The sequence below is a fragment of the Prunus mume genome, linkage group LG3 (genome assembly GCF_029339155.1).
Source record: "Prunus mume cultivar Tortuosa linkage group LG3, ASM2933915v1, whole genome shotgun sequence".
In the NCBI taxonomy this organism is placed as follows: domain Eukaryota; kingdom Viridiplantae; phylum Streptophyta; class Magnoliopsida; order Rosales; family Rosaceae; genus Prunus; species Prunus mume.
The window spans coordinates 9849785-9864428 of NC_142700.1; the positions used below are offsets into that span (position 1 = coordinate 9849785).

General features: G+C 37.9%; 1 protein-coding gene across 4 annotated transcripts; it reads left to right on the forward strand.

The window, feature by feature from the left end:
- Positions 1 to 290: 290 nt before the first annotated feature.
- PIE1 (SNF2 domain-containing protein / helicase domain-containing protein) lies at positions 291 to 13389 on the forward strand. 4 transcript variants are annotated; one of them, XM_089048443.1, is made up of 20 exons: positions 291 to 583; positions 2170 to 2250; positions 2452 to 2559; positions 2712 to 2792; positions 2914 to 3002; positions 3127 to 3263; positions 3369 to 3430; positions 4514 to 4649; positions 5063 to 5371; positions 5464 to 5537; positions 5622 to 5756; positions 6229 to 6267; positions 6611 to 6679; positions 6817 to 6879; positions 6964 to 10036; positions 10320 to 10384; positions 10460 to 10530; positions 10903 to 11689; positions 11827 to 12380; positions 12519 to 13389. In XM_089048443.1, the coding sequence occupies exons 1-20, from the start codon at positions 524 to 526 to the stop codon at positions 12958 to 12960; spliced, it is 6435 nt and encodes a 2144-aa protein (XP_088904569.1). In that variant the 5' UTR covers positions 291 to 523; the 3' UTR covers positions 12961 to 13389. The 4 variants fall into 4 exon arrangements, with proteins under 4 accessions (XP_088904569.1, XP_088904570.1, XP_088904571.1 ...); XM_089048444.1 differs by having other exon boundaries at positions 10906 to 11689; XM_089048445.1 differs by having other exon boundaries at positions 532 to 583; positions 2442 to 2559.
- Positions 13390 to 14644: the final 1255 nt, after the last annotated feature.

Consider the following 14644-nt stretch of genomic DNA (forward strand, 5'->3'; position numbering starts at 1 on the left):
CTTATGATATTTCGTACACATGAAAACAACTCCTAATGACTTGAACCAAGTGTCAGAGAGAGATAACAACAGGGAAAAATGAGAGTGAAGGTTGACATTAATTGCTCATCAATCAAGCCAAATCTAATTGATTGTCCTGATCAAAGTTTGCAACAGAATCTACATAACATCCAGACCGTTGTTTTATTTCAACGGTTGGGGTTTAAGTTTGGGCCGTTGGAGCTATTTATCTCGGCCCATGAACCAAACCTATAATAAATAAAGCCCAAAGCAGAATCCAACCACGTAAACAAAGCCGCAACCCAAAACGCAGCGCCGCATCGTGGAATTTCATCAGAGGCGGGTGTCCTCAAAACGAAGAAAGAAGAAGCTCCAGGGAGATAAACAAAACAAAAAGAGAAAAAGAAGAGAAAAAGAAGAGCAAGAGTATAGGAAGGAAGAGAGCAATCGGAGAAGGAGAGCGTAGTGGCGTCGACCAGACGGTCTAGATCCACCGGTTTTGTGGATCTGACGACCCAAAACCATGGCTTCCAAAGGTCCAAGGTCGAAGCTTGATCATGAGACCAGAGCTAAACGCCACAAGGTTGGCTTCCCTACATAATACTATTGCATTTTTGTTGAAATCTGAATTTTTGATGAGCTAGAAGTGAATAACTAGTTGTTTTTCTTATGAATTCTTAAAATGCCACTTTTTTATTTCTTTTTGTTAAACCAAATATGTACTGTAGTTTTTTTTTCCCTCGTATATGGGACGCAAAAGTTGAAGAGGATGAATAAATTGAAGTAAAACAGTGTTTCTTTGGAATGGGTTTGGCCGCAAAAGTCATAACATAACCCTTGTTTAGAAATAAAGTTAAAATGTCCTTTGACTCTTAACCAAGTGTAGAAAGACGAAAAAAGAACGTTAGTTCTATGCAAAAATGAAGAGAAATTGAGGACACCTTTTCATAGTGGAGATTAAGCATGCAAACCAATAACAGAATATTGGGTTCTCATGTTTTTTCCTATAGTTATATGATTTTTTATGATATTCCAACTACGAGCTGGGGAGACCTTTTATACTTTTCTTTTCACTATGTTATCGTACAAATATCCAACATACTAATAATATCTTACCCTGTACTGAAGAATTCTTTTTTGCATTAGGCCAATGTGTGTTAAGATTTTGATGATATAATGAAGATGTTTGAGGATTTACTGCTTATTAGTTGCAGCAAGCTTCTATTTGGGCTATTGAGAGTCAAGTTAGCTAGGTGATGAAGATTAAGCTTCAGGAATGCATGCTACTCTATTAGCCGAAGCATGCTTCTATTTTAGTTTCCTTTCAGATTTGTAAGTTGAAATGTTTCCTTCACTAGAACTGCGCAACAAGATTGCAAGTAGGCAATGATGTATCGGGCTCAAGTCCTAGCAAAGTGCATTGACACCCATTGTGTGGGCTGGGTTTCGTAAAAGTCTTGGCTTACGGTGCATCTTGAACTAAGTGAAACATCAGCACTTATATCTTCAATGGTGAAGAGCGTGGAGATGTTTCTATTTTTTTTTTAAATCTAGGGATGATTTTATTGAGAATTTCAAGACAGATAAAGTAGAGCAATGACGTCCAGAAAAGGTTGGTTGGGTGTCTTGGCTTGAGAGGAAACCCTTCCAAATCTTTGTGTTTTACAATGTTTCTGATTGTGGGGATTTGACAGATTACTATTTGTTGCAAAGTGATAAAGAATTTTCCTGTGGATGAGTCGTGCTTGGAAAAATTCTTCTTTCTGTGGGTTTTGTTTCAGCTTTAATGGGAATTACTGGTTTTCAAAACAGATATCTGTACTCTTCTTGAAGTATCATTACTACAGAGGGTGGTCAGATAACTTTAATCATTGATACAATAATTGGTTTTTATATTAGGACTTAGGATTAAACTGCTCTCTGGATTGACATGATGCAACAAGGGATCTTGAGTATAATGGTTTGAATGTTGCATGCCTTCAAGTTTCAATAAAACTATTTGGAGCTTTCCGAATATTTTTTATCACAAGCACATGCTTGTAATGTTCTTCGGACTCCATGTTCCTTGGTGATGATAACATTCTACATATTGAAAACAGTTAGTAATTTGAATGCATTGCTGCAATCCTTTTCTTATTCTACTCATTTTGACTAACTTAACTATGATAGGCCCTTGAAGCTCCGAATGAACCTCGTCGGCCAAAGGCTCATTGGGATCATGTTTTAGAGGAGATGATATGGCTTTCAAAGGTAATTTACTAATATATGCCTTGAAGATCTGGCAATTTATGTTGTTGGAAATTCTGGACTATAGTCATCTGCTTGTATGATTGTGCTTTATTATCTTCAGATCAAGTATTATGTTGAAAAGTGTGATATCTTTTCAATTATGTTGAGAAATGTGAGACAAAAGGTTTTATATTCCTTGCTTATGAAACTAGTTGTTACCAGGACTTTGAGTCAGAGAGAAAATGGAAATTAGCTCAGGCGAAGAAGGTTGCTTTAAGAGCCAGCAAAGGCATGCTAGATCAAGCTACGAGGGGAGAAAAAAGAATGAAGGTTCTGTTTTTCCCTAACTGAAGTAAATGTACATTTGTCATGCTCACATTTTAGAACAAATTTATCTCAATTCTCATGTTACACGAAATTGGTTCATATAACACTGGCATGCTTATTTTTCTTGCAACAATGTGAATTTCAATTTTGATCAGGAAGAAGAGCTGCGGTTAAAGAAGGTTGCCCTCAGTATTTCAAAAGATGTGAAGAAGTTCTGGCTGAAAATAGAGAAGCTGGTAAGTTTATATTTGCTTTGTCAATCAAGTCTCCAACTTATTTGGTTTCTCTTTATTAATTTAATCAATTAATTTCTTTATAGTTAGGTCCCTGACTGTATATACACAATATGTAATCTAGGTGCTTTACAAGCATCAGATGGAACTTGATGAGAAAAAGAAAAGGGCACTTGATAAGCAGCTTGAGTTCCTTCTAGGGCAAACTGAGAGGTAAATACGTTTTCTTGGTTAATTGATATAATCTGAATTTTCGTTATTTGCTGTATACTACCTTTGATTTCTGGCTATTTTCCCGGTGAACTGAATGGAAGTATGTTGTGCATGAAACTTCCAGGTACTCAACAATGTTGGCAGAAAATCTTGGGGACAGTTACAAGCCTGTGCAGCAATATCCCATACAAAATCAACTGAGTATTCAATGCAAAGAGATGGATGAAAATGATATTAACAAATCAACTGAATTTAATGCCGGTAAGTTGAAGGTTGTAATTTCATTGCTGTTATTCACTTACCTAGGAAGTTTATTTTACTTTTCTTTAATAACCAAAATAATTCACTCTTACACGTTTTAAGCAGATCCTCAGTCAGATACAGTAGACGGTGATGATGATTATGATGTACAATCAGATGATGGAACAGTGAGTCTTTCCTTTCCTTGTATATTCTGTAATTATATGATATCTCTTTCGAACTCAATTTGTTGGTATGCAAGTACATGATAATAATGTCAATCAGCCAAGGAACTCTATGCATATTAGAAAATATCAAGTAGAAGAATTCAGAGCACTCAGGGGCTAGTTTCCAGCAGGCATCAGCTGACGCCTTCTCTTTGTTTTTCCTTTTCTTTGATTATTGCTCAAGAAAACAGTTGTATGAAGATGTAGGGTTGGCTGTAGAAAATTGTGGTGGGCTGGTAGCCTTTTCTAGTACTCTTATTTCTTCACACTAGGAATAATATACAGACATAATTTTTCGCATGTTAGAATAAATAGAAAGAAAAGTAATCCTTTAGAATAAAAATAATAAAACTCAGCTGTCATTTATAGGAGGTTGCTGTTGCTGCTGCATGAATGGTAGCTCACGATATTTATTGGCCATATGATCAATCATGTCATATCAGCTAACACTCTCCAATACTCAGTATTTTGAACTAGATCCGTGCCTGCCACCCCTCACTCAGGGATGTTTAGCGAGCATGAAAGAAGCGTAGTTGGTAAAGTAGTTGACCACAACTTTAGGTAATCCAGAGATGAAGTCTATAGTTAAACTGACCCATGTTTCTGCCTAACAGCGCAACTGTTTTCTGGTTGGGAAACTTCTATAGAATCAAATGAACCCTAAACAATCTTGTGGAATTTTTTTTTCATGAATTTTTGGAAATGAGATCTGACCACAATAAGGTTGGTAATAAAAGACATACGACCTATGTTTTCTAAATTTGCAACTTGAATATGCACCCTCATGTTCTATTAATGTGAGTTTTATACATATATATGCTAGTTAGAGTACATTTCTATCTGTAAACTGTTATATTACCTGAATGTCTACTGCCAAAATGTATTAGTTTCCTTAGCATGTTTGCAAAGGCTGCCCTGTGTCCTCTATTGTATTTTGAGGTCATACTGTCCCGCCTTGTGGATTTAAACAATCTTTTGATACTGCTCTTTATATATAATTTCTATTCTTAACAGATGTTTTCCTGCATGATGATGCTGTTTTAGGAAGATGATGAATGCACTATTGAGGAAGATGAGGCTCTTTTTACTGAACAAGAAAGACAGGAAGAATTGGATGCTTTACAAAATGAAGTAGATCTTCCACTTGAGGAGTTACTCAAACAATATCCTATGGAGAAAGGTGAATGGTTATAATGTTTTGCACAATTATACTTTGTTTAATTTATGAGGGGCAGTTTGGGTGCCATAAATATGGGTCTGGAACTTTTCAAACAATTTACCCCCCATGTAGGTCTACTAGATGACACCTAGATTTCGATCACTCACAATGTCCATACCTGCTTAGGCATGTACCTCAGTGTATTTGTTTCCAGATTGTCCAGACTCATCTCTAATAGACCTACTTTTGGGTCAGCTTTATCTCTATGAATTTTATTTGTGTCCCATGCTAGAAATCAGAGTTGTGATAAATAGATACTAGATTTGGAAAATTATTGGTTGGATCTCTTCCCCTGTTGCTCCTATTCCAAGTGAGCTCCTTTATTTCGTACTAGTAGCATCTTCATAAATCTTATCTGACACATGGACTCTCAGTTAGCCCAGAAAGTAGTCCAGAAAAGGGTGAAGACGTCACAGAAATGGCCTCAGCAGGGGAAGATCATGGTATTTGTCCAGAAAAGGGTGATGATAGCGCAGAAATGACTTCTGTGGGGCAAGATCCTGGTACGTGTTCTGAAAAGGTTGAAGATGATGCAGAAATGACCTCAGTTGGGGAAGATCCTGGTATGCGTCCTGAAAAGGTTGAAGATGGCGCAGAAATGACCTCAGTGGGGAAGGATCCTGGTATGCGTCCTGAAAAGGTTGAAGATGGCACAGAAATGACCTCAGTGGGGGAAGACCATGGTATGTGTACCAGTTAATGTAGTTAATGTATTGTGTTACTTAGTGAAACTTATGATTATGTCTGAGAAGGTGATGGGTTAATTATGCTGCAGGTGGACAAAGCGATATTTTTGTAGCCAGTAAGACTGAAAAAATCAGCTCAGACATTTTCACCGGTCGTCGTTGTGTAAGTTGTATGTGTTTATAGATTCCAGTGCTGAAGTGTGCAGTATATGAATGGTTTAGCATGATAGTTATTTTCTAATTACAGGTGGAAAGTAATGGTGGTTTGTCCACTTCAGAAACCCATTTATCAGATATTGAGATAAATGGAGCCAAACATATTTCAGAAGCTTCTGCACAGCTTGCCAAGGGACATGTGCGATATGATTTTAATGATGAACATGTGAGTGCAATTATTTTAATTTTGATTTTGTTTTTTGTCTATTTGCACTGGTAGCATATGTTTAGCAACATTGTTTTTGTTCATGGGTTTTTATTTATTGGACATTGATGTCTGGTGACCTCATGTACCCTCTGATTTATATCTTGGAATGGTATTGCAAACTCCAATTATTTTGAAATTATGAGACTTCAAACTTATATGTATATATTGTACATATTATAATCCATATATATATATATATATATATATATAGAGAGAGAGAGAGAGAGAGAGAGAGAGAGAGAGAGAGATACATGTATTCTGAATTATCCATATTTCTGTATTCCTAGTTTCAGAGTCTTAGATATACTTTACCACAATCCTTTAGTTCTCCTTTCCTTTCCATTTAATATTTGGGCTTTCTATTTTATTTTTCTTTGAAAAAACTAATCTGGGTGTAAGGTTATTGCTCACTCTTTCTTGAATTATGCAGGAAGATGGTGACTTCATTCTTGCTGCTGGAGAGGAAAAGGTGGGAATGCTTTTTATGTTTCATTTCTGACTTTATTTCTTTTCTGTCTTGGGATTTTTTTTTCCTTTCCTTTATTAGGAATTAGGTAGCTATTGTTTGTTATTCGTCGACTCAACCATAGTAGAGGCCTTTTCATACTGTTTTTATAATCTTGGGTTGCTTGCAACATCTAGGTATATGTTGGTTCATTATTATTCTAGCCAAATTGTGATAAATACAGTCTGAGTTTTAGTTGAGTGGGGAATAGGTTTTGAATTAGTTGAATTTGGTTGCCCCAATAGGTTTTATTCATGTTGCTAATTTCCAATAGCCTTTGTTGTACTGATTTGAATTTGATGTGCAGGATGATGAGACAACTTTATCAGAGGAGGAGGAACTGGCAAGAGCAGATACCAGTGATCCCATGGATGAGGTGAGAAGCCATTCTACATGCCTTTTTTCGCACCCTTATACTTTAGGCATATTGGTAGAAACATCCAGATTAGATACTTTTAAAAGATTCGGTCTAAAGTTTGTCGGTTGTTTCTATGGTTTTTTGCAATCTTTCAGATTGCCTTACTACAGAAGGAGAGTGAAGTTCCTTTAGAGGAACTGCTTGCAAGGTATAAAAAGGTAGGGTTTATTGTATGCTTCTGCTCATAAGTTGAGTGCTTCACATCACTTATGATTTTTGTTCAATTATCAACCTGTTTTCAGGATTCAAACAGTGATGAAGTTGCAGATGGTGAATCTGAATATGCCTCTGCTTTATCAGAGGGATTTGTGGATTCTCCATCTCTTGAAGATGTTGAACCAAAGCAACATGGTGTTTGTATGGATGAAGATTATGACTCTGGTGAGCACCAGCCGGCTCTTGATTCTCCTACTGAAGAACAGAGTGCTAGGATAGATAAGATATCAGAAGGAGGAAAGGACAGTGAGAACAGACTTGAGGATGCAGCCGCTGCTGCGAGATCTGCACAACCAACTGGAAACACCTTCTCCACAACCCAAGTTCGCACAAAGTTCCCTTTTCTTCTTAAGTTCCCTCTACGTGAATATCAGCATATTGGCTTGGATTGGCTTGTAACGATGTATGAGAAAAGACTGAATGGGATTTTAGCCGACGAGATGGGGCTTGGGAAGACAATCATGACAATTGCTTTGCTTGCACACCTAGCATGTGAAAAGGGAATATGGGGTCCTCATCTTATTGTGGTCCCAACTAGTGTTATGCTTAATTGGGAGACTGAGTTTCTCAAATGGTGTCCAGCTTTCAAAATCTTAACTTATTTCGGAAGTGCAAAAGAGCGCAAATTGAAAAGGCAAGGCTGGTTGAAACCAAACTCATTTCATGTATGCATAACAACATACAGACTGGTTATTCAAGATTCAAAAGTCTTCAAGCGTAAGAAGTGGAAATACTTGATTTTAGATGAAGCCCATCTGATTAAAAATTGGAAGTCACAGAGATGGCAAACTCTTTTAAACTTCAATTCCAAACGCCGCATTTTGTTAACTGGTACTCCTCTGCAGAATGATCTCATGGAACTTTGGTCTCTAATGCATTTCTTGATGCCCCATGTATTTCAGTCCCATCAGGAATTCAAGGATTGGTTCTGTAATCCTATATCAGGGATGGTTGAGGGGCAAGAAAAAGTGAATAAGGAAGTTCTTGATCGTCTACATAATGTCCTTCGGCCATTCATTCTCCGTCGTTTAAAACGAGATGTGGAGAAGCAGCTCCCTATGAAACATGAGCATGTGATAAACTGTAGACTCTCCAGGAGGCAGCGTAACTTGTATGAAGACTTCATTGCTAGCTCCGAAACACAAGCAACTCTTGCAAGTGCAAATTTTTTTGGAATGATAAGTATTATAATGCAACTTCGTAAAGTCTGCAATCATCCCGACTTATTTGAAGGTCGTCCGATTGTCAGTTCCTATGATATGGCTGGTATTTACACACAATTGAGTTCTTCTGTATGTTCAATTCTTTCACCTGGACCCTTTTCTGCAGTAGACCTTAGGGGTTTGGGGTTTTTATTTACTCATCTAGATTTTACCATGACTTCTTGGGAGAGTGATGAAGCGAAAGCTCTTGCTACTCCATCAAGTTTAATCAAGGAGCGTGTTGAACTGACTAATCTTGAATATATTGGTGGATTTAAACATCGCAAGAAGTTGCATGGAACAAATATTTTTGAAGAGGTTCATAAGGCAATTATGGAGGAGAGACTAAGACAAGCGAAGGAACATGCTGCAGCTACTGCATGGTGGAATAACTTGAGGTGCAACAGAAAGCCCATATACTCAACAAGCCTAAGGGATCTTGTTACAATAAGACATCCTGTTTTTGACATTCACTCTCACAAGGCTAATCCTTTGTCCTACATGTACTCCTCAAAGCTGGCTGATATAGTCCTTTCACCAGTGGAACGCTTTCAGAAAATGATTGACCTGGTTGAAAGTTTTCTGTTTGCAATCCCTGCTGCTCGGGCGCCCCCACCTGTATGTTGGTGCAGTAAGTCTGGAAGTTCTGTGTTTCAGAATCCAGTTTATAAGCAGAAATGCACTGAAACCTTGTCACCACTTCTATCACCACTCAGACCTGCAATTGTCCGAAGGCAAGTATATTTTCCTGACAGGCGACTTATACAGTTTGACTGTGGTAAGTTGCAAGAGCTTGCAGGTTTGCTTAGAAAACTGAAGTCAGAAGGTCACAGAGCATTAATATTCACTCAGATGACGAAGATGCTTGATATCTTGGAGGCTTTCATCAATCTGTATGGTTACACATACATGCGTTTAGATGGGTCCACTCAGCCTGAGGAGAGGCAGACTTTAATGCAGCGATTTAACACAAATCCCAAAATTTTTCTTTTCATATTGTCAACCCGTAGTGGGGGTGTTGGAATAAACCTAGTTGGGGCAGATACTGTTATCTTTTATGATAGTGATTGGAATCCTGCTATGGACCAACAAGCTCAAGATCGATGCCACCGTATTGGACAGACACGTGAAGTTCATATTTATCGGTTGATCAGTCAGAGCACCATTGAAGAAAATATCCTGAAGAAAGCAAATCAGAAGCGTGCGCTTGATGATCTAGTTATACAAAGTGGGGGATACAACACTGAATTCTTCAAAAAGCTTGATCCTATGGAGCTTTTCTCTGGTCATAGGGCACTTCCTGTTAAGAATATGCAAAAGGAGAAAAATCACAACACAACTGAGGTTTCTCTATCCAATGCTGATCTCGAAGCTGCTCTAAAGCATGCAGAAGATGAAGCCGATTACATGGCATTAAAGAAAGTTGAGCAGGAGGAAGCTGTTGACAATCAAGAATTTACAGAAGAAGCCATTGTGAGATTGGAAGATGATGAATTAGTAAATGAGGACGACATGAAGGTTGATGAAACTGTTGAGCAGGGTGGCTGGACGACCTCTTCAAACAAAGAAAATGGAATAACGTTGAATGGGAGTGATTCTAATGATGAAAGAGCTCTTACTGTTGCTTGTAGAGAAGATGATGTGGACATGCTGGATGATGTCAAACAGATGGCTGCAGCAGCAGGACAAGAAATCTCATCATTTGGCAATCAATTACGTCCAATAGATAGGTATGCAATTCGTTTTCTGGAATTGTGGGACCCAATTATAGACAAAACAGCAGTGGAATCTCAGGTTAGATTTGAGGAGACGGAATGGGAACTAGACCGCATTGAAAAATACAAGGAGGAAATGGAAGCTGAGATTGATGAAGATGAGGAACCTCTTGTATATGAAAGTAAGTACCTCTTAATCTCTTCATTGCTTTTTTAAGTTCATAATCTTCGTGCCCAATATAATCTTTACCCACATGGCACTTGGTAAAGCTCTTGTTTGCAATTTGCCCCTTCACTGTGTCACATAGTGTCATGATATGGTATCTGGTATCTGTAAATCAGTTCTTTAATCATGTGGGGCATGATGGTCAATGATGTGATGTGAAAGATTCAAACTTATAATTTGTTATTATCGCCATGTGTACATGTTGCAACTCTAGACTAAACTCGCTGTTTCCTACTTAGCATGGGACGCTGATTTCGCAACTGAGGCATATCGTCAGCAGGTTGAGGCTTTGACTCAGCATCAGGTCAGTGGATACTCTTTGAGTTGCATATTTTTCTGTTATTTAAAAATAATGTGTGATAAACTTCTTTTTTTTCAGTTGATGGAGGAACTGGAATATGAAGCCAAGGTGAAGGAAGATGAAGCAGACGAAAATTGTGATCCTATGAAGTAAGCTGATAATCTAAACCCTTGTCCTGATAGTAATTGGTGCAATTTAATCCCTCCCATTAATCTCTCTCTCTCTCTCTCTCTCTCTCTCTGAGACAAAGGAAGTCTTATAACCGGCACTGAATTTATATACTACAAGAATTCTTGCCCCCCCACCCACACACACAAAACAAGATGGCTGCATCTGTACTGTAGTATAGAATAGCATTCCAGAGATACGAGTTTTACAATGATCCAACTGTCAAATGAAGAAAATAGAGAGCACTTTAGTTCTGAAATACCGTACTTAATTTAGAAATTTCTTAATGTAGCTGTTGAGATTTTTTTGTTTTTATATTGAAGACTCTGTAATTAATCAGTTGTATGCTATAGCAGGAATGAGATGCCAAGTGATCCTAAACCCAAGCCTAAGAAGAAATCGAAGAAAGCCAAATTTAAATCTCTGAAGAAACGATCTCTAGCTTCTGAACTGAAACCTGTGAAAGGAGATCTTCAAGTGGAACCTATGTCCATAGATGAAGACTCCATCTCTTATGAGATGGTTACCTATTCCGATATGGAATCACCTCGTTCAATTGTCAAGAGAAAACGTAAGAAGGCTGAATCTAGACCATTTGGTGAAGAGAAGACTTCAAAGAAAAAATCAAAGAAACTCAAGAAGTCTACTCTTGAAATTTGTCCTTCGGAGTTCGATACTAACCTCTCTACAATGGAGCATGATGAAGTTACAGAGTCAAAACCAAGTGAGAGTGTGGTTGATTTTGAGCATAAACCAGTTAGTAGAAGCAAGATGGGAGGGAAAATATCTATCACTTCCATGCCTGTAAAGCGTGTTCTCATGATAAAACCAGAGAAGTTAAAGAAGGGCAACATTTGGTCTAGAGATTGTATTCCACCACCAGATTTTTGGTTGTCACAAGAGGATGCGATATTGTGTGCTGTTGTACATGAGTATGGTCCTTATTGGAGCTTGGTTAGTGACATACTTTATGGAATGACTGCTGGTGGGTTTTATAGGGGAAGATATCGCCATCCTGTCCATTGCTGTGAGAGATTTAGAGAACTCATCCAAAGATATGTTTTGTCTACACCAGACAATCCTAATTATGAAAAAGTTAATAATATAGGATCTGGAAAGGCTCTTCTAAGAGTAACAGAGGTACAAATGGTGTTTTATTTTTTCAGAACTGCATATGTTTTGTCAATCTCATAAACACTTTTATCACTTAGCTATTGTGAATTGTAGTTGGTGCGTTAACATTTATTAAACGACTCATCATCTTTCTTATATGCCAGGATAATATTCGAATGTTATTAAATGTTGCTGCTGAGCAGCCCAATAGAGAGTTTGTCATTCAGAAACACTTCACTGCCCTGCTTTCATCTGTCTGGAAGGTGACATCTCGCAAAGATCGCCGAAAAAATCTCCCATCATCCTGGAATGGTCTATATTCTGGTGGAAGCTTTTTTAGTTCCTCTAACCAAATTTCTCAGACTTCCATGAAGGAACGTACAGAAAGAATGAAGTTGAGCACTTTTGGGCATGGTACCAAGTTGATAGCTGCTGCACTTAATGATGCCAGCAGCAGGCAGGAGGATGGCAGAGTCTTTCGTCCCAACCTGGGGAAAGATTCAGCAACAGATGCAGAGCGGTTGGATATAACTTTGGAATTTGAGGGAGAGAAAGATGACTCCATGGATGCATTGCCATCTGTTATAAATTTATCAGTATCCGATTCTGACCCTTTGCCCTTGTTAAGTCAAGCTACAGAAGATCATCATCTTCGAAACTCCAGCAATGATCAGTGCGAAGATTCCTGTGATATAAATTTAGCTGAGAACCGTTTCAGGTAAGGTCTCTTGCAACATGATTCCAGAACAATTGGTATATGAAAAATAAACATTTATTATGTAGATGTCTGAACAAATTCCTAGTATGGGGATTTGGGTATTGTAAGGTTGCTAATAAGAGTTCTGTCTACTTTCAGGACTGCAACAAGAACTTGCATTGAAGATACCATGGGGTGGGCTGCATCTGCATTCCCAACAAATGATATCAGGTCTCGGTCAGTGTCAAAGCCACCAACCACGGGAAAGCACAAACTTGTCTTCTCTGATTCAGTTAGACCTTCCAAATCGAAGATCAGAAAAAGTTCAGTAGAGCATGGTGAGATGCGTAGCTTTATTACTGAGCAGGTATTTCAACCTTTGCCAATGGCTGCACCCATGAATCCCATTCCAAGGTTTGACCTGAATATGCCTGTCAACGAGGATGTTGGAATTGATGATTTGGAAGACAATTCTTATTCTTACATTGACGAGTCTTTGTTGGAAACGGAGGACTTTGGAGTTCTCCCACATGAATATGTTCCTGGCTTGATTGGAGGCCTTGATGATGAACTATTGCCAGAATATATTGACATTGGGTAAGCTAAATCTGAGAGCTGGAACCACAAGTTTTGTGTCCAGGCCGAGCTCCCTCTTTAAAGAAATTACGATTGGTGGAATACTAATCTTCAAATTTGGGATTATCAACTTTTTACTCCCATCCCACGTGGATTACGAAGCAGACGGTATTGGAATTGGGAGATTGGACTTTGCCCTTTTCAGATGCAGGGGCAGTTTTTTGGCACATCTTCCCGTCACACGCTGAAAATGACTTTCTTTTCTGCGTGAAGAATCTGTGCGGGACTGCAAAGGAGCCAGGATTTAGGGAACTCTAATTGTAACATAAAATTTTTGTAGTTAATATCTCACTGGGTGGAGAGATGGTTGAATTTGTTTAGGGCTTCCATTGAGACGTCTGTATGGGCACATTTACTCCATGAGAAGTAGTGAATGAAATTAACTTACTAGTCATTTTTCAAGAAAATGAAAAAAAATTATTATTGGGCATGTGCATGTTGTCAACTATTAATTTGGGTTAATGCGAAGTTTCTGATTTAAAATTGAATTAGTTTATATTAGATGTAAATGCCACCACCGCCCTCTCTTCTTTTTCTCCCTCTCTCTCCCCTTAAATACTCTCAATATCCTCCTCCTCACCGTGTTTCCTTGTATCCTCCAAACTTGTATTATTTACAAGAGTAAGAGTAGCACACGTGGCATGGAGCGTCTAAAGTTTAATTGCAAAAGCACCAGTTGGCAAATATTTTCGAACAAGACAATAGACGTTGGGGTCAATTCGTGAATAGTGCACAATATAACCTACAGGATTCCGAAGACTGCAAGGTCAGAATTGGCGTTTCATATATGGCATGTTCATTAATTTGTAATTGAATTACGATGAATTAAATTAAGGATGAATTGAATTGAAGAGGAGTTGGATTGAGGAAAATTAAATTCCGGATTCCTATTGAAGTTGTTTACTAAACCATACGGGTTGAGAGGAGTTAGATTTCGGATTCTTAGTTGTTTACCAAATCATATGAAATTAGGATAGGAGTGATGCTAATTACTAAAATATCATCGGTGTTGAATTAAAGTATATGACAAATTTAATTTTAAAAATTGTATGAGAATATAAAGGGTAAAAAAGATGAATTTCTAATAGGTTAATTCTTCATGAATTAGAATATCACATCCCACCCAAAAATTGAATTTCTCCAAAATCAGGAATTCAATTCCTAATTTTGTATGTGCCCAACTTACTTTTCAATTTTTTAATGTTAAATAAACGCATGAATCCTCCATAGATGGAATTCAATTCTTGATAAGAATTCCAATTTCTAATTAGTAAACACATCATTATATTCTTTGTTTTGTGCTCTTTAATCGCTCTAAGTTGGACGATCTTCACATTTATTAGTTTAGGCTCTGTTTGTCTCAGCCATGTTTTTCCTCTTGCTGTGTCTTTAAATGATAAGTAGCTCGCCAAACACAACCTCGTTATTTCACGACTCACGTGTAATTTTCATGGGCCTTTGCAAACTCCCAAAACCAAAACAGAATTAGAGAATGATAAGTGTGCTTATCTATTAGGCCTTCCTTTTTCTTCTCTCATGATCAACCCATTTCAATTTCTCAGCCTACAAAAGACCTTTGTGGGATTGCAAGTAGGATTGGACAATCCGATTCTTACCCAAAATAAAATAAAATAAAATTGGCGAGTCCA